Here is an 18,895-nt window from a genome sequence, read left to right as displayed (position 1 = left end):
GTTTAATTTCAGATGAGGCACACTGTTTCCTCAGTTTTCCACTGTGGGTCAACTTCAAAAGGGCTGTGTTGGGAAACAACAAAAGGGCTGTGTTGGGAAACAACAAAAGGGCTGTGTTGGGAAACAACAAAAGGGCTGTGTGGGTCAACAACAAAAGGGCTGTGTGGGTCAACAACAAAAGGGCTGTGTTGGGAAACAACAAAACAACAACAAAAGGGCTGTGGGAAGCAACAAAGGGCTGTGGGAAACAAAGGGCTGTGTGGGTCAACAACAAAAGGGCTGTGTTGGGAAACAACAAAAGGGCTGTGTTGGGTGGGAAACAAGGGCAGTGTTGGGAAACAACAAAAAGTGTTGGGAAACAACAAAAGGGCTGTGTTGGGTCAGGGCAGTGTTGGGAAACAAAAGGGCTGTGTTGGGAAACAAACAGTGTTGGGAAACAAAAGGGCTGTGTTGGGAAACAACAAAAGGGCTGTGTTGGGAAACAACAAAAGGGCAGTGTTGGGAAACAACAAAAAGGGCTGTGTTGGGAAACAACAAAAGGGCTGTGTTGGGAAACAACAAAAGGGCTGTGTTGGGAAACAACAAAAGGGCAGTGTTGGGAAACAACAAAAGGGCTGTGTTGGGAAACAACAAAGGGCAGTGTTGGGAAACAACAAAGGGCTGTGTTGGGAAACAACAAAAGGGCTGTGTTGGGAAACAACAAAAGGGCTGTGTTGGGAAACAACAAAAGGGCTGTGTTGGGAAACAACAAAAGGGCAGTGTTGGGAAACAACAAAAGGGCAGTGTTGGGAAACAACAAAAGGGCTGTGTTGGGAAACAACAAAAGGGCTGTGTTGGGAAACAACAAAAGGGCTGTGTTGGGAAACAACAAAAGGGCTGTGTTGGGAAACAACAAAAGGGCTGTGTTGGGAAACAACAAAAGGGCTGTGTTGGGAAACAACAAAAGGGCTGTGTTGGGAAACAACAAAAGGGCTGTGTTGGGAAACAACAAAAGGGCAGTGTTGGGAAACAACAAAAGGGCTGTGTTGGGAAACAACAAAAGGGCTGTGTTGGGAAACAACAAAAGGGCTGTGTTGGGAAACAACAAAAGGGCTGTGTTGGGAAACAACAAAAGGGCTGTGTTGGGAAACAACAAAAGGGAAACTGTGTTGGGAAACAACAAAAGGGCTGTGTTGGGAAACAACAAAAGGGCAAACAACAAAAAAAGGGCTGTGTTGGGAAACAACAAAAGGGCTGTGTTGGGAAACAACAAAAGGGCTGTGTTGGGAAACAACAAAAGGGCTGTGTTGGGAAACAACAAAAGGGCTGTGTTGGGAAACAACAAAAGGGCTGTGTTGGGAAACAAAAGGGCAGTGTTGGGAAACAACAAAAGGGCAGTGTTGGGAAACAACAAAAGGGCAGTGTTGGGAAACAACAAAAGGGCTGTGTTGGGAAACAAAAGGTTAAGAACATGAATATGTGTGTACACCAAATAGTCAGAAACCCATTTTGAACTTTAACCTTTATGACATCTTTACTTTAGCCAGAAGTCCAAATTCTTGCAAAAGTTTAATTTCCTGTTCGCCGTTTAATCGGTCCACAAGATGTGACTCTTTTATACAAATGCACAGATAAGAGGGTCCATGGACAACTTCATAACTGGCCAGGGTTTCCCCAACTCGGTCCTGGGGCCCCTCCCTGGGTGCACGTTTTGGTTTTTGCCCCAGCACTACTACACAGCTGATTCAAATAATTAAAGCTTAATGAGTTGGTGATTTGAATCAGCTGTGTAGTGCTGGGGCAAAAACCAAAACGTGCACCCAGGGAGGGGCCCCAGGACCTGTGGTTCCTGAGCTCTTTAGCAGACCCCCCCCAACCACCACACACACACACACAAAAAAACTACAGTTTCACCACTGACTAAACCATTGAGACATCGGTTCAGTCACTGACTGCACAATAGCACATCTTTATTGAACAAGGCTTTACAGAGGTGCTGATGGGAGTTCAGGTTTTTCCCCCACATTGTGTGAACTGTATTACACACAACCTGTGATCAGGGAGTTAATGAATGAGTGACTCATGGATTCATCAGTTAATCATGATGAGCCCATGAAACTAGTTTTTAAATTAAGTAGAGCTCATCACATCGATTAGGGTCCTTAGTTAGCGATTCATTCCAGGATGACATGGGTATTCTAGTCAGTAAAATCAACAACAAAACAGGTTCAATACAATTAGGTGAGAATACATAGTGTATTTGACAAGAGTTCAAAGGGCAGACTGACAGACAACGTGCAGGCAGTTAATGGTTACAGGGATGTGCTTTACTTGGACTGCTACCTACTGAACACACCCCAGAGCAAACTCACAGCACACAGGGGAATAAAACAGAGTAGGCACTTTGTTGTTTTTCAAACCCCTTGTAAAAGCACCCTTATTATTCTTAGCTAAACATGCGCAATTCCAAAACGACCCCCCTATCACCTACCTCCCTGTAGATCTGAAACAAATGGAGAGTTAGAAGCAATATGGCAAACATACATCCACCCAGTCGATCAGTTGTCAAGGTGAAGCAAACATGCCTTCTCTCATCCATCCAGACCTATATGGAATGTCTAGGGGTTGTGTGTTAATGGAGTCCAACAGAGTGGGTAGCTCTGTATTCACAGCTGTCCGTCTCCAAACCAGTGCTTTGAACAGCATCAGCTCGTTAGTCAGTCATTAAAAGCGTTATCACATTGTTTTCATTTACATCAACTCTTACGCAGTAAGACACAGGACAAACGAGGAACAGCAGAACATAGCATGTATATCATGGCCCATGCATTCACAACATGACAGGCAAGATACAATGGTTTCCTAACTACAGGGGTTTGTAGCCTGGTCCCAGATCTGCTTTTTCTGTCTAGCTCCGTGATCATTGTCAACCATAGGGACTTGGCAATGACCGCACAAACAGATCTGAGACCAGGCTAGCGTTTTGAGATCCTACTATATATTATCACTCAGGAGAGGCAAGGATTTTCTCCTGACCAGGAGACACTGCAGCCCTGGATATCACTGCAGTAACCAGGGTTTTCCAAGCTCGGTCCTGGGCCCCCTGGCTGTGTAGTGCTAGGGCAACAAAACACGCACCCAGGAGGGGCCCAGGAAGGAGTTTGTGAAACGCTGCACTAAGACTGTGGATTGATTGTTAAAACAGAGGTGGTCTCCAGCGAGGGCCAGACTCACTCTGTACTGTGGGTTCTTCAGTGTATATCTACTGTACATATGTGGGTGGAGGTGAGATCGAGGACGAGGGGCCTGGATGATACCAGACTGGCATTGGCACCATGATGTCTCGCAACACCGCTGCTCTGAGGAGTATTAATAATAATAATAATAATAATATAGCCTAGGGGAAATAAATAAATGAGGCCAGAGGAAATAAGGGCATCAGAAGAGGCCATGAACTGTGTTTCCCTCCCTCTCATGAGATTGTGGGTAAACTGCCATCTGACATGGGTTATTCTATCTGTGGCAACCGGGAAGTGTCTGGAATGGCTCAGGCCAGGCCAAGGCTTCAGGGTTTAGGTTGTTCAGGCAGCCTGGGGCTCATGCTAGAGGGGGTGATGAGGGGGCATTCAGGACAGCAGTAGAGGGAATACTTTGGGGGAGTGTGACCTGCATCCCTTAAGACTCCCTCGCTCCAGCTCTCCTTTCTTCCCTCTTTGCCACTCAAGAACCGACACTGCAGTAGTTGCATAATGAAATGGAACCATGATTGAAATGAATCGAGACAGACAGAAGGCAAAACAACATCCACGATTAGTGCTAAATAATAGTCTCGTCACACACACTCTTTTTCTTCCTGTCTGTCAGTCTTTATCGGACCTCTGTCTGTCAGAAATCTATCTGGCTTCGCAAAAGACAACCGTCCTGTTCCGACTCTTTCCCTATGTCTCTATCTCTCTGTGGCTGACAGGGTAGATGGGAGGGAGGGTGGAGGTTTGAAGGGGGTGTCCCCTTTCCCGACCCCAGAGGTTGGGAGCAGGGATGGCAGGGTGGAAGTGGAGCAGTCCTAGTTCCCTCCTCCACAGCAGGATCGGGTGTTGTGGGCATCAGGGTCCTGTAGGTTCACTCCTCTGTGTCGTGCTGCGTGTGTAGGGTTCTGGGTGTCTGTTTTTGGCATCTTTTTGGCTGCAGAGACAGTGGAACACACTGTTACTATTCTGACCTAGTTCTAACTAGGGCCTGGGGTTTTTCTTGGGCAGGTCATGTTGTCATGAAAAACTGTTAACAAATGTTTTGTTTAATTGAAATGAACAAAAATCTTGTCACCTATAAGTATCCCTATAGATTGATGGGGGAAGATGGAAGCTTACCAATGGCCAGGAACAGATCGTTGACATTCATGGCCGTCTTGGCAGAGGTCTCCATGAAGAGAAGCCCAGTGTCTTCAGAATAAGTCTGGGCCTCCTGTCAGACAGGAGGCAACAAGCCATCAGTATTGGGAATCCCCAGTGTTTTAGAATTCACATTTGATATAGTATTATGTCAGTGTATATTGACGACCATAACATGTTACTGAGTCAGTGTAGAGTACAGTACCTCGTACTCCACTAGTCTCTTCTCAGCCAGGTCCGCCTTGTTCCCTGCCAAAGCGATGACAATGTTGGGGCTAGCCTGCCTCTGTAGCTCCTTCACCCAGGCTTTGGCTCGCTCAAATGTCTCCTACAGGAGGGCAAAGCAGAGGCCATAGGAGAGGGGCGAGTTGGTGAGAAAGAGGGAGTCAGATACAGTGCACCATTTAAATAACATGGCAATGTTCACACAATAGAGGGCTAGAGCGTCTATACAGTACAATGGGGCGATTCCACGGCAGCAGAAAATATTGGTATCTCAGATTGTTCTGGCAGTTCTCACATAGAAGGAAGGGTCTTTGAAATGCTTTTTACATTTGTATCTCAAGCCATTTAAAATAAAAAAACATGGTGAAAGTGGTCATTTTAGGCCCTTTTTATACCTGTACATTACTCCTGTCAGACCCTATGATCTGTGAACCATACAGGATACAGACAGCAGCTTGGTGTCATTATACTATAATACCCTATGATCTGTGAACCATACAGGATACAGACAGCAGCTTGGTGTCATTATACTATAATACCCTATGATCTGTGAACCGTACAGGATACAGACACCAGCTTGGTGTCATTATACTATAATACCCTATGATCTGTGAACCATACAGGATACAGACAGCAGCTTGGTTTCATTATACTATAATACCCTATGATCTGTGAACCGTACAGGATACAGACAGCAGCTTGGTGTCATTATACTATAATACCCTATGATCTGTGAACCATACAGGATACAGACAGCAGATTTGTGTCATTATACTATAAGACCCTATGATCTGTGACCCGTACAGGATACAGACAGCAGCTTGGTGTCATTATACTATAAGACCCTATGATCTGTGAACCATACAGGATACAGACAGCAGCTTGGTGTCATTATACTATAAGACCCTATGATCTGTGAACCATACAGGATACAGACAGCAGCTTGGTGTCATTATACTATAAGACCCTATGATCTGTGAACCATACAGGATACAGACAGCAGCTTGGTGTCATTATACTATAAGACCCTATGATCTGTGAACCGTACAGGATACAGACAGCAGCTTGGTGTCATTATACTATAATACCCTATGATCTGTGAACCATACAGGATACAGACAGCAGCTTGGTGTCATTATACTATAATACCCTATGATCTGTGAACCATACAGGATACAGACAGCAGCTTGGTGTCATTATACTATAAGACCCTATGATCTGTGAACCGTACAGGATACAGACAGCAGCTTGGTGTCATTATACTATAAGACCCTATGATCTGTGAACCGTACAGGATACAGACAGCAGCTTGGTGTCATTATACTATAAGACCCTATGATCTGTGAACCGTACAGGATACAGACAGCAGCTTGGTGTCATTATACTATAATACCCCATGATCTGTGAACCATACAGGATACAGACAGCAGCTTGGTGTCATTATACTATAATACCCCATGATCTGTGAACCATACAGGATACAGACAGCAGCTTGGTGTCATTATACTATAAGACCCTATGATCTGTGAACCAGGATACAGACAGCAGGTCATTATACTATAAGACCTATGATCTGTGAACCGTACAGGATACAGACAGCAGTGTCATTATACTATAAGACCCTATGATCTGTGAACCGTACAGGATACAGACAGCAGCTTGGTGTCATTATACTATAATACCCTATGATCTGTGAACCGTACAGGATACAGACAACATCTTGGTGTCATTATTCGCTGCTGCCATGTTGTTACCATCTGTTGTCAGGTTGCTACCATGTTGTGTTGATGTCATGCTGTGTGTCATGCTGTGTCTTAGGTCTATCTTTATGTAGTGTTGTCTCTTTTCGTGATGTGTGTTTTATCCTAAATGTTTTATTAGAATCCCAGCCCCCATCCCCTTAGGAGGAATTTTGCCTCTTGGTCGGCCGTCACTTGCCTAATATTTTTTTTTTTTAAAGGTTAAATAAAATATACTCCTTATAGTGTGCTCTAAAAATGTAATTTTGCACATTCATTTATTCAACATAAAAAAATCTGTAATCTCAAAAGACATTGTTTGGAACAATAACCTCTACAAGTACATCACACTTCCAGAGTGGGCTCTCTGCTAATTCTGAAGGTATGACACATTTATATGGACACCAGCAATACAGTGAATTGTAAAGGGATTCAAAGGGATCTCCCTCACACTGCTGGTGATTTGCTGAATGTGCAATCCTAAAGGAGGGCTGTGATTGGTTAATGACCTAGAATGTCAATTTCTATGTATAAAATGGGTCATATCATTAATAGTACCAGAGAGCCACTCTTGAAATGTGATGTGTTTTAAGAGTACTGTTACAATGTGTCTAAAACAATAAGCTACGTCAAAAAAGGAAGTTGTGATATTAATATTTGTAATGTTGAATAAATGAAAATTTTTATTTCTGAATCTTGACACTCCATATTTGAGAGAACACTATAAGGAGTATAATGACACCAAGATGTTGTCTGTATCATGTACGGTTCACACATAGGGTCTTCCAGGAGACAGGTATACACTTAGCATATAAAACATTAAGAGCACCTGCTGTGCCATTCAGAAGGTGAATGGGGAAGACAAAATATTTAAGTGCCTTTTGAATAGGGTATGGTAGTAGGTGCCAGGCGCACCAGTTTGAGTCAAGAACTGCAACGCTTCTGGGTTTTTCACACTGAACACTTTGTTTCCCATGTGTATCAAGAATGGTCCACCAGCCAACTTCACACAACTTTGCATTGGAGTCAACATGGGCGAACATCCCTGTTGAATCATTTTGACACCTTGTAGAGTCCATGCCCCGACGAATTGAGGCTGTTCTGAGGCCAAATGGAGGGGTTCAACTCAATATTAACAATGTGTTCCTAATGTTTGGTACGGTCAGTGTATGTCTAAAATTGGCCATTTCATCATGATCTTCTCAAAAATGGTTTGTGATACAAATGTAAAAGTATGGTAAACATCCTTCCTCCCAATGAAGTTTCTATCAGATACCAAACATATGTTCTGTTCCTGCTGGCATGGAATCACCCAATACATTTATTTACTCCTTAAGTTAGCTCTGAAAATGCAGCTCTGTGGTGCGCTGAATGATGACTGTACCGGCTTGGTGATGTCAAAGACCACAATAGCAGCCTGTGCCCCGCGGTAGTACATGGGAGCCAGACTGTGGTAGCGCTCCTGTCCCGCCGTGTCCCAGATCTCAAACTTCACAGTGGTGTCGTCTAGACACACAGACTGGGCCAGGAATGCAGCTGAGACAGAGAAGACGAGAGAGTGAATGTAAAACTAATTATGTAAAACTCAACCCTTTCATCTCAGCAAACCCTCCCTTCTTGGTCCAGGAATAAAACTCTGTGTTTTTAACAGAAGATTTTGTTACAGCACTCCAGGAACAGAGTTGCCCAACCCGGATCTGGGGCCAACAGTATGCCAGTCAACTTCTCTCCTCCCCCTCCCCTCTCTCCTCACCTCCAATGGTGGTCTCCTGGAACTCATCAAACTGTCCCTTGACGAAGCGCAGCACCAGGCTGGACTTGCCCACAGCCATGTCTCCCAGCAACACCAGTTTAAACTGGCATATCTTTGTCTGGGGCAGCATGCAGTTGGGCCGGCCACTCCCTCTGGTAGCCATGGTGACAGAGATGAGGAGGGCGGGAGCCTCCCAGTGATGGGAGCTCAGACGACAGGGGACTCTGGGACGTGAAGTCTTTCTCCAACTCTCCTCTTCTTCTCTCTGCAGATGAGAGAAGATTTTATTTTTGTATTTAAAAGATCCCCATTCCTGGGGTTCAAGATCCTCTTCCTGGAGGCAAATGAAGGCAAAAACATTATTACACATCTAAAATACAACATTTATAATACCACTATATATATATATATATATATATAATAAAACTGTGTGTGTGCTGGTGTGTGTGTGCGTAAACGTGTGTGTGTGTGTGTCCTCACAGTCCACATTGTTCCATAAGGTGTAGTGTTATTTATTTGATCTGATTTTACTGCACGAGTTACTTGATGTGGAATAGATATGAGAACAGAACAGAGAACTGGTAATGGACAATGCTGGTAATGGACAATGCTGGTAATGGAAAAAGGAAAGATTGGCTCAAATGACAGCAGGTGTCATTCAGTCTGGACAGGTGGGTCATTTTTTTTTTCATCAGTTCAGATGACCATTAATATCATGATCTATTTATGACAACATTATTACATGTTCTGCAATAATGCCCATCCACACAAATCTAGGATGACTGACAAAACCAAAAACACATGCATAAAGGATGTTTGAGCATGACAGTCATATTTCATTGTGTGACGCCTTCTTGTCACCAGCTTACAGATTTATGCTATGTAAATAAACTCAGCAAAAAAAGGAACATCCTTTTTTCAGGACTCTGTCTTTCAGAGATAATTTGTAAAAACCCAAAGAACTTCACAGATCTTCATTGTAAAGGGTTTAAACACTGTTTCCTATGCTTGTTCAATGAACCATAAACAATTAATTAATATGCACTTGTGGAACGGTCGTTAAGACACTAACAGCTTACAGACAGTAGAGAATTAAAGTCACAGTTATGAAAACTTAGGACACTAAAGAGGCCTTTCTACTGACTCTGAAACACACCAAAAGAAAGATGCCCAGGGACCCTGCTCATCTGCGTGAACATGCCCTAGGCACGCTGCAAGGAGGCATGAGGACTGCAGAAGTAGCCAGGGCAATAAATTGCAATGTCCGTACTGTGAGATGCCTAAGACAGCACTACAGGGAGACAGGATGGACAGCTGATCATCCTCACAGTGGCAGACCACGTGTAACAACACCTGCACAGGATCAGTACATCAGAACATCACACCTGCGGGACAGGTACAGGATGGCAACAACAACTGCCCGGGTTACACCAGGAACGCACAATCCCTCCATCAGTGCTCAGACTGTACGCAATAGGCTGAGAGAGGCTAGACTGAGGGCTTGAGGTCCTGTTGTAAGGCAGGTCCTCACCAGACATCACCGGCAACAACGTCGCCTATGGGCACAAACCCACCGTTGCTGGACCAGACAGAACTGGCAAAAAGTGCTCTTCACTGACGAGTTGCGGTTTTGTCTCAACAGGGGTGATGGTCAGATTCGCATTTATAGTCAAAGGAATGAGCGTTACACCGAGGCCTGTACTCTGGGGCAGTGTGTCACAGCATCATCGGACTGAGCTTCATGTCATTGCAGGCAATCTCAACACTGTGCATTACAGGGAAGACATCCTCCTCCCTCATGTGGTACCCTTCCTGCAGGCTCATCCTGACATGACCCTCCAGCATGACAATGCCACCAGCCATACTGCTCATTATGTGCGTGATTTCCTGCAAGACAGGAATGTCAGTGTTCTGCCATGGCCAGTGAAGAGCCCGGATCTCAATCCCATTGAGCACGTCTGGGATCTGTTGAAGCAGAGGGTGAGGGATAGGGCCATTCCCCCCAGAAATGTCTGGGAACTTGCAGGTGCCTTGGTGGAAGAGTGGGGTAACATCTCACTGCAATAACTGGCAAATCTGGTGCAGTCCACAAGGAGATGCACTGCATCTGACTGTTACTTTTGAGCCCCCCCTCCCCCTCCCCCTGTTGTTGACAGTGAGAGGATGTTTCTTTTTTTGCTGAGTTTATTTAGTATAGCGATATAAATTAACCGCCATAGGGGTCATTGAGAGGTCGAAACATGGGACTGGCTTCTGCTGTTCCTGGTCCATTTGATAGAACGAATGGACCTGGTCATGTCAGTCGCGCGCACCAACAACGGCGAGTTGATGTCCCACTCCCCACTGTCACATTCATCCAAAAGCTGGAATTTCGCCAGGCAGCGAGCTATTGTCATTTCAGTGGAGTGACAGCACGCACAGTTTTCACTTTCATTACCACGAGAGCTCAAACCCCGTATGCCATTGTTTTTCATTATCTGCTAAGCATTTAGCTGTATATTTTATTTTACATCGGGGTATGAATATTAAAATAGGCGCTATGCAGGCATCGTCAGTTTTATCTGTAAACTGCTGTATCTCCGTACAGAATGGACTCCGTTGAAGCCCAGTCACTTTGCTGCGGTTCAGCCAAATCCGCCCCAGCTCTGGTTCGACGACCGTCTCACTTTCATTCTTGCAGCTCCACATCCCATATGTACACTCGGGGAGTAGAAAAATATGAATACATACCAGTGACGATATCGGCGCTCACTGAAACGATCAGAGGTCCCCGTCTTGAGACTGTTGACAATATATCAGCTGGTAAAACGACTATTAACACTTCCTGCAAATTCGCGCAGTCGCAGTCAGTGTCGCACTCTCTATTTTCTTAAACGGATAGATAACGGCATTCCTCCACGTTTTAGTTCGTCAGGTGCAAAGGCCCGCAGTCTCAAAACAGACTGTTTTTCATTACCAAAAATATGTCTTTAAACTGTTTCTTTACAACCGCATCAGAACAGAACTGCAGTAGCTAATACATATAGGTTGGGTTGTAATTTGATGCCTCCGTATCTGAATGGTCTATTGTGCCTATTATGGAAATGTATAATCACAACAAAATAATTCAAAGCTAAATGAGGACCATTGTACATGAGGTGTACACATGTAGAGAATGGACTTCGACTCGGCTACCTACCTTTAACCAGACGCAGCGGAAAACGACTGCCCCCTCGCATTGAAGAGTTCAACTTGAAGGCGAACCGCGGTACTGCAGGCATTGTTTCAGAAAACAGGTTGCCCATTATATTAAATTGTGAAATTATAGTGAATGGGGTAATGGCGATCCTCGTGGTCAATATTCGTGGATATCCGTCTATAAAAACAAATCGAACACAATCGTGGTACAAATAATTACTTCTATTTCACCAGATGTATTTCCTTAACCAATGACTTTAAAATCCCACACAGACGAAGTAAAAAGCATAATTGAGTTGATAATGGCAGCCTGCAGTACCCCGGTCTTCTTCATTTTGAGATACTCAATGAGAGGGGCAGCAGATTACATTAGTTAAGATTTAGATGGTTTTTATTTTGTCACGTGCACAGGGTCGCAGATGTAGTTGCAGTGTACAGTGAAATACTAAAGCTCCAAGAGTGCAAGTGTGAATGAAACAATAATACAAAAATAATAATATACTCATGTTTACAAATGTTCAGTAGCGGTGGAGCTGCCGTATTAGGCTGTGATGCAGCCCGCCAGTATGTTCTCAATGGTGCTTCTGTAGAACATTGAGGGCACTCTGGGACATTTTGAATTTCTTTTGCCTTGGTGTGTGTGTTCCCAAACAAGGACCAGTTGCGCTCTGAGACCGCTGATGTTGGTGGGATTTGGAGAAGGATGGAGGCAACAGGGGAAAGAGCCTCAGATCCACAAAGTCCCTTCAACCAGGTGGCTGATGAGATATGTTGGCACGACTGCCATATTGCATCTCCATCCCAAAGCCCTTGCTTGGAAGTGTACTTCGCCAGGCTGCCAAGAACCTTGCCCTCATCCAGGCCAAGGTGGTAAGACACGGTAGTGATGACACCATAGGCCTTGTTGATCTCTGCATCAGACAGGATGCTCTTGCCAGCATACTTGGGGTCCATCATGTACGCTGTGGCGTATATGGGCTTCAGGAACAAGTCTTCACGCTTTTTGATGTATTTCAGAACTGCTGTTTCCTCTGCATGTAGCAACAGTGAAGTGGGCAGGGCAGTATGGATTTATTCTCTTACATCTGCAAGCAGAGTCTGAACATCAGACAGGATGGCATTGTCTCCCTCAATCTGTGCAGTGGCTACTGATATAGGTTTCAGGAAAACTGGGGCGGCAGGTAGGATAGTGGTTAGAGCGTTGGACTAGTAACCGAAAGGTTGTAAGAACGAATCCCCGAGCTGACAAGGTAAATATCTGTGGTTCTGCCCTTGAACAAGGCAGTTAACCCACTAGGCCATCATTAAAAATAAGAATTTGTTCTTAACGGACTTGCCTATTTAAATGAAGGTAAGAAAAAAAAACTGTCTGCTTACCACTCTCTCCCAAAATACATCCAGATGGGGCTGTCCATATCGGCAGACTGTGATATGGCCATTTCTTGGACAGACACCTTCCCCTCCAGGAGACTGTCAAACATGATGACAACACCACCCCAACGGGTGTTGCTGGGCAGCTTCAAAGTGGTTCTCTTATTCTTTTCACTTTGCTTGGTGAGGTAGATTTCTGCCATAACTTGATGACCCTTCACCTACCTAACCATTTCCTTGGCTCATCAACAGGTCGCTGTATCCATTGTTTTCAGTGCCATGATGTCCTTGAGGAGCAGATTCAATGCATGAGCAACACAGCCAATGGGTGTGATGTGAGGGTAGGACTCCTCCACTTTAGACCAAGCAGCTTTCATTTTCGCAGCATTGTCTGTCACCAGTAGAAATACCTTCTCTGGTCCATGGTCATTGATGACTGCCTTCAGCTCATCTGAAATGTAGAGACCAGTGTGTCTGTTGTCCCTCGTGTCTGTGCTCTTGTAGAATACTGGTTGAGGGGTGGCAATGATGTAATTAATTATTCCTTGCCCACAAACATTCAACCACCCATTAGAGATGATTGCAATACAGTCTGCTTTCTCTATGATCTGCTTGACCTTCACTTGAACTCTGTTGAACTCTGCATCCAGCAAATGAGTAGATAAAGCATGTCTGGTTGGAGGGGTGTATGCTGGGCGGAGAACATTCAGAAATCTCTTCTATTACACATTCCCTGTGAGCATCAGAGGTGAACTAGTTTAATACACAGCTCAAGCAAGATATTCATCAGCATTTCACTTACTACATTCCTCTATTCACTCTCTAGTCACATAAACTCCTGATTCCAGGAGGACCACGAGCTGTTGCTATCGATAAGGTGCCTGATCTATAATTTTCACTTCAAATAGAAGTAGAGGGACTTTTGTCAGAGGTTGCTTGTTGTGAGCGCTGAGGGATCTTTATGCACTTGGCCAGATGATTCTGCATCTTTGTTGCATTCTTCACATCTGATTTGGCACAGTATTTGCATATGTACACAGCGTTTCCTTCTACATTAGCTGCAGTGAAACGTCTCCACAGACCGTGCTTCTACACCTTCATTGCTTGCTGTTTGGGGTTTTAGGCTGGGTTTCTGTACAGCACTTTGAGATATCAGCTGATGTACGAAGGGCTATGTAAATCAATTTGATTTACATTTACATTTAAGTCATTTAGCAGACGCTCTTATCCAGAGCGACTTACAAATTGGTGCATTCACCTTATGACATCCAGTGGAACAGCCACTTTACAATAGTGCATCTAAATCTTTTAAGGGGGGTGAGAAGGATTACTTTATCCTATCCTAGGTATTCCTTAAAGAGGTGGGGTTTCAGGTGTCTCCGGAAGGTGGTGATTGACTCCGCTGTCCTGGCGTCGTGAGGGAGTTTGTTCCACCATTGGGGGGCCAGAGCAGCGAACAGTTTTGACTGGGCTGAGAATGATGTGATTTGATTTGATTTGATCAGATAGTGCTCGTGGCATTTTCCTGTAAAGATCAGAAGAAAGAAAAAAAGTTTAAAAACCCAAATACAATTCCATGTACAGATCAATAGTTAAGCAGTTAGATTAAACAGTTAGATTAAATGTTTTAAAATGAAACATGTTTGGAAACAGGTGAATTAATACTCCTCAGTTAGCAGGCTCAAGCCAGCTAAAATCCACAAGGTAGCAAAACCTATCTAGCAGAAATGTTTAACAAATTAGAAATGATTTAAACACACTTTGCTATAGGCTACTATTTACTAGTTAACAAAAAATAATGTATGTCATATATATATTCACCCCATCCAGTATTGTAATCAAAACTTATCAGAAAGATTGTAGTTCTTGTCTCAGACAGTGTAGTAGTGTCGGCTCAATAGCATCTCAGTAGTGTGCAAGATCTTGAGAAGCAGCTGTACATGTGATGGAAGAGTGCACTATGCATGTGATAGAAGAGTGCACTATGCATGTGATAGAAGAGTGCACTATGCATGTGATAGAAGAGTGCACTATGCATGTGATAGAAGAGTGCACTATGCATGTGATAGAAGAGTGCACTATGCATGTGATGGAAGAGTGCACTATGCATGTGATAGAAGAGTGCACTATGCATGTGATAGAAGAGTGCACTATGCATGTGATAGAAGAGTGCACTATGCATGTGATGGAAGAGTGCACTATGCATGTGATAGAAGAGTGCACTATGCATGTGATAGAAGAGTGCACTATGCATGTGATAGAAGAGTGCACTATGCATGTGATAGAAGAGTGCACTATGCATGTGATAGAAGAGTGCACTATGCATGTGATAGAAGAGTGCACTATGCATGTGATAGAAGAGTGCACTATGCATGTGATAGAAGAGTGCACTATGCATGTGATAGAAGAGTGCACTAGTGCATGCATGTGATAGAAGAGTGCACTATGCATGTGATAGAAGAGTGCACTATGCATGTGATAGAAGAGTGCACTATGCATGTGATAGAAGAGTGCACTATGCATGTGATAGAAGAGTGCACTATGCATGTGATAGAAGAGTGCACTATGCATGTGATAGAAGAGTGCACTATGCATGTGATAGAAGAGTGCACTATGCATGTGATAGAAGAGTGCACTATGCATGTGATGGAAGAGTGCACTATGCATGTGATAGAAGAGTGCACTATGCATGTGATAGAAGAGTGCACTATGCATGTGATAGAAGAGTGCACTATGCATGTGATAGAAGAGTGCACTATGCATGTGATAGAAGAGTGCACTATGCATGTGATGGAAGAGTGCACTATGCATGTGATAGAAGAGTGCACTATGCATGTGATAGAAGAGTGCACTATGCATGTGATAGAAGAGTGCACTATGCATGTGATGGAAGAGTGCACTATGCATGTGATAGAAGAGTGCACTGTGCATGTGATAGAAGAGTGCATTATGCATGTGATGGAAGAGTGCACTATGCATGTGATAGAAGAGTGCACTATGCATGTGATAGAAGAGTGCACTATGCATGTGATGGAAGAGTGCACTATGCATGTGATAGAAGAGTGCACTATGCATGTGATAGAAGAGTGCACTATGCATGTGATAGAAGAGTGCACTTATGCATGTGATGGAAGAGTGCACTATGCATGTGATAGAAGAGTGCACTATGCATGTGATAGAAGAGTGCACTATGCATGTGATAGAAGAGTGCACTATGCATGTGATAGAAGAGTGCACTGTGCATGCAGAGGGTTGCAATTCCATTGAATTTGGGATAGTTTAACCAAAATATGCTACAAGACGTAGAATTGCCTTATGTGTATCCCACAAAAAAGGTTCACTGTTATAAGGTCATTTTTAAAAATGAATTTAAGCAAAATTCCCAAAATTCCTGGGCTTAACTTCAATTAAATTTCAGACCCTTTGCAACAACTAGTGGTGAGTTTAGAGGGCACTATGGTATTGAAGGTTGAGCTGTAGTCGATGAACAGCATCGTCACGTATGTATTTCTGTTGTCCAGGTGGGTGAGGGCAGTGCAATGGCAATTATGACGTCCATGGATCTGTCAGGGCGGTCATCGAATTGGAGAGGGTCGAGTGTGTTGGGGAGGGAGGAGATGATTTGGTCTTTGACTAGCCTCTCAAAGCATTTCATGGGGTCGATAGTCATTTAGTTCAATTACTTTCATTTTCTTGGGCATTTTTATGAAAATGTCAGAAAACACAGCAACTAGTTGGTCTGCACATGCTCTGAGGGCGCAGCTAGCGATGCTGTCTTGACCGGCAGCCTTACGAGGGTCAACACGTGGAGACCGTAAGCACGTAACCCTTGTTGTCCTCAGGGGCTCTCATCGGCAGCTTAGTCGTTTTGCTTGAAACGTGAGAAAAAGGTGTTTACCTCGTCCGGTAGAGCGGTGTTGGTGTCCACGACGTCCAGCCCTTTGACACATGGGCCTTCATCCAAAGTTTTCACATTCTATGATCAGATTTCGTTGTTGGCAATTGCCTTTCTTTTATGTCAACATGGATTTGATTCGGGTGAATGTATTATTATTATCCTGGCAATCTTTCATAGATAGGTGAGGTCACAGTTAAACCTTTACTTAGTGTTTTGCCAGAGGTTATAATGACCTACATAGAAGTATCTGACCTGACTTTGAACAAAGACACATTTCCCTCCGTACCACAGGACGGCGCAGTAGAGCTTTGATCAACATAACTGTGCTCTTTTCATCCGGCGAGAACCTAAGCGTCACCAAAGATTTGTTTAACTAACCCTCGTTGTTCTAGCTCTGGCGTCACGTGACAAAGCTGCAAAATCAAAACAATTCTCTCTATTTATCTGTATAAACAATGTAACCAGGGGCCTGTTGCACAAAACTAGGATAAGGGATTAAGCCAGGATATCTTGGTGATCCTGGCTCAATTGATCCGTAATCCGGTTGCACTAAAGATGGATAGGGGGCAGGAGGATATGTTATGGTATAAATTACCATGGAGATTTATTCTGTGGAGCTAGCCTGCTCCAGACCAGGCTAAATTCCAGGATCTATTTAATCTCATCCCTAATGTCAGTCAGCAGTCACCACAAATGGAAACCAATAGTTATTTCACTGCTCACTATACATTGTTATCACATATAACTAGACCCACTGTCATTATTTAAACGTTTGTGATCATTAATTTCAATGATTTTGGATAAAAAATATTTTTAGATGTTGCTATCATTAGATAATTTACAGTTTCCCATAGACTATATATAAAATGATAGAATATTAGGGCCACAGAGGGAAAAAAAAGACAAGTCATAATATTGTAACCAGTTGTTTTAAAGGAGGACAGTTGTTAAAATGACAGATGCGGGGCATTTCGTGAAATTGTACTTCAGTATGGTTTCATAAACAAAGACATGCTGATGTGCCAGAATATTAAGTATCACATTGTCATAAGTATCAAAACTGTAAAAACAATATGTAGCTTTTCTGCAGAAAGAACCAGCCTCATAAATTTATGACTTTATCCTTTTTCTTCAGTGTGGCCCTAGTACTCTGTCATATAAACAAATACACATTCCATATGAATATAAAAACACAATGTGTAACATTATGTTCCTTTATTGAATAAGGACAAAACAAAGCAGGTAAACCATCAGCTCCTTTCGAAACTGAAGTCACAGTGACTCTACAAGATGGAAAGCAAAGAATCCAAGCATATTATACAAAATGATACATACACATTCAAAGGTCTGTATATAACACACCCTGCATGTCTGCACACTAAAATAAATGCAGGACAAATCCATACACATCAACTGAACAGACAAATGAATGGATGCAGTAGCCTCCCTGCAGCCTTGTATTAGACACAGTATACCGCACAAACATCATAAGAGGCCAAATTCGTAAAAAAACGAACCCAAAAAAACCCAAATTCCTCTGCCACCGCAGGACATATTTAACCAAAATTGAAAGCACACATACTAACTAAAATAATTCAACACATATTGGTCCCTCAGCAGCCGACCACTGTCGTCATCAGGGAAGATTGCCGGATTGTCCCAGTCCATGGCTGGTGGCACTCTGGGGGCCCTCTCCTTCCTCAGGCAGGCCACATTGTGGAGGACAGCACAAGCCACAGTAATATCACATGCCCTAACAGGGCTGAACCTTAATTTGTGAAGGCAGTGAAAGCGTACCTTCAGGAGGCCAAAGGTAATTTCAACTCTGGCCCTGGTCCTGGCATGGGCATGGTTGTAGGCCTGCTGTGCTTCCTGGGGGTCTGTGAAAGGTGTCAGGAGAAAAGGCTGGCAGCCATACCCCCTGTCTCCCAGCAACACACCAGAGAATTCACCTGTCAACACAAAATCTCATCATTACTACCTCATAAACACAGTGATATTCTTGACACAGCCATGATGGTTATAAATAGGGGTTGTGTGGCTTACCTTGTGATAGGCACTAATAGATTTCAGAGGCCCGAAAGATTCTGGAGTCATGGACTGAGCCAGGCCATTTTGCCACAACATTGCTGATCACACAGTCAGCATTGCAGACCATCTGAAATCATAAGATGAGGAATATTACACCAATCAATGCACATCACTGGCAGATTTTTTTGCTTATTTTCCTAGGTAATTTTGCTCAAGAAAATATTCAAGATGTTTTTTAGATATTTTTTTTTACTGAAAACAAGACAAAAATACTAAGTAAGAAAGACATTTTTGCAGTGCAGTGAGCAACCGACCTTGGGTCCTTTGAAAGGCG

General features: G+C 43.6%; 1 protein-coding gene across 2 annotated transcripts; it reads right to left on the bottom strand.

The window, feature by feature from the left end:
* Window positions 1-1,919: 1,919 nt before the first annotated feature.
* On the bottom strand, window positions 1,920-11,215 carry LOC118386365 (ras-related protein Rab-5B-like). 2 transcript variants are annotated; one of them, XM_052522871.1, is made up of 6 exons: window positions 10,811-11,215; window positions 8,085-8,337; window positions 7,716-7,867; window positions 4,573-4,695; window positions 4,347-4,440; window positions 1,920-4,161 (listed from the first exon to the last, which is right to left on the bottom strand). In XM_052522871.1, exons 2-6 carry the CDS (start codon window positions 8,245-8,247, stop codon window positions 4,043-4,045), a joined length of 651 nt encoding a protein of 216 aa, XP_052378831.1. In that variant the 5' UTR covers window positions 8,248-8,337; window positions 10,811-11,215; the 3' UTR covers window positions 1,920-4,042. The 2 variants fall into 2 exon arrangements, with proteins under 2 accessions (XP_052378831.1, XP_035629957.1); XM_035774064.2 differs by having other exon boundaries at window positions 8,085-8,349; window positions 10,815-11,215.
* Between the last annotated feature and the right edge of the window lie 7,680 nt (window positions 11,216-18,895).

Source organism: Oncorhynchus keta, chromosome 7, assembly GCF_023373465.1.
Source record: "Oncorhynchus keta strain PuntledgeMale-10-30-2019 chromosome 7, Oket_V2, whole genome shotgun sequence".
NCBI lineage: Eukaryota > Metazoa > Chordata > Actinopteri > Salmoniformes > Salmonidae > Oncorhynchus > Oncorhynchus keta.
Note: the sequence above shows the minus strand (reverse complement) of the source record. Positions and strands in the feature narration are given on the sequence as shown.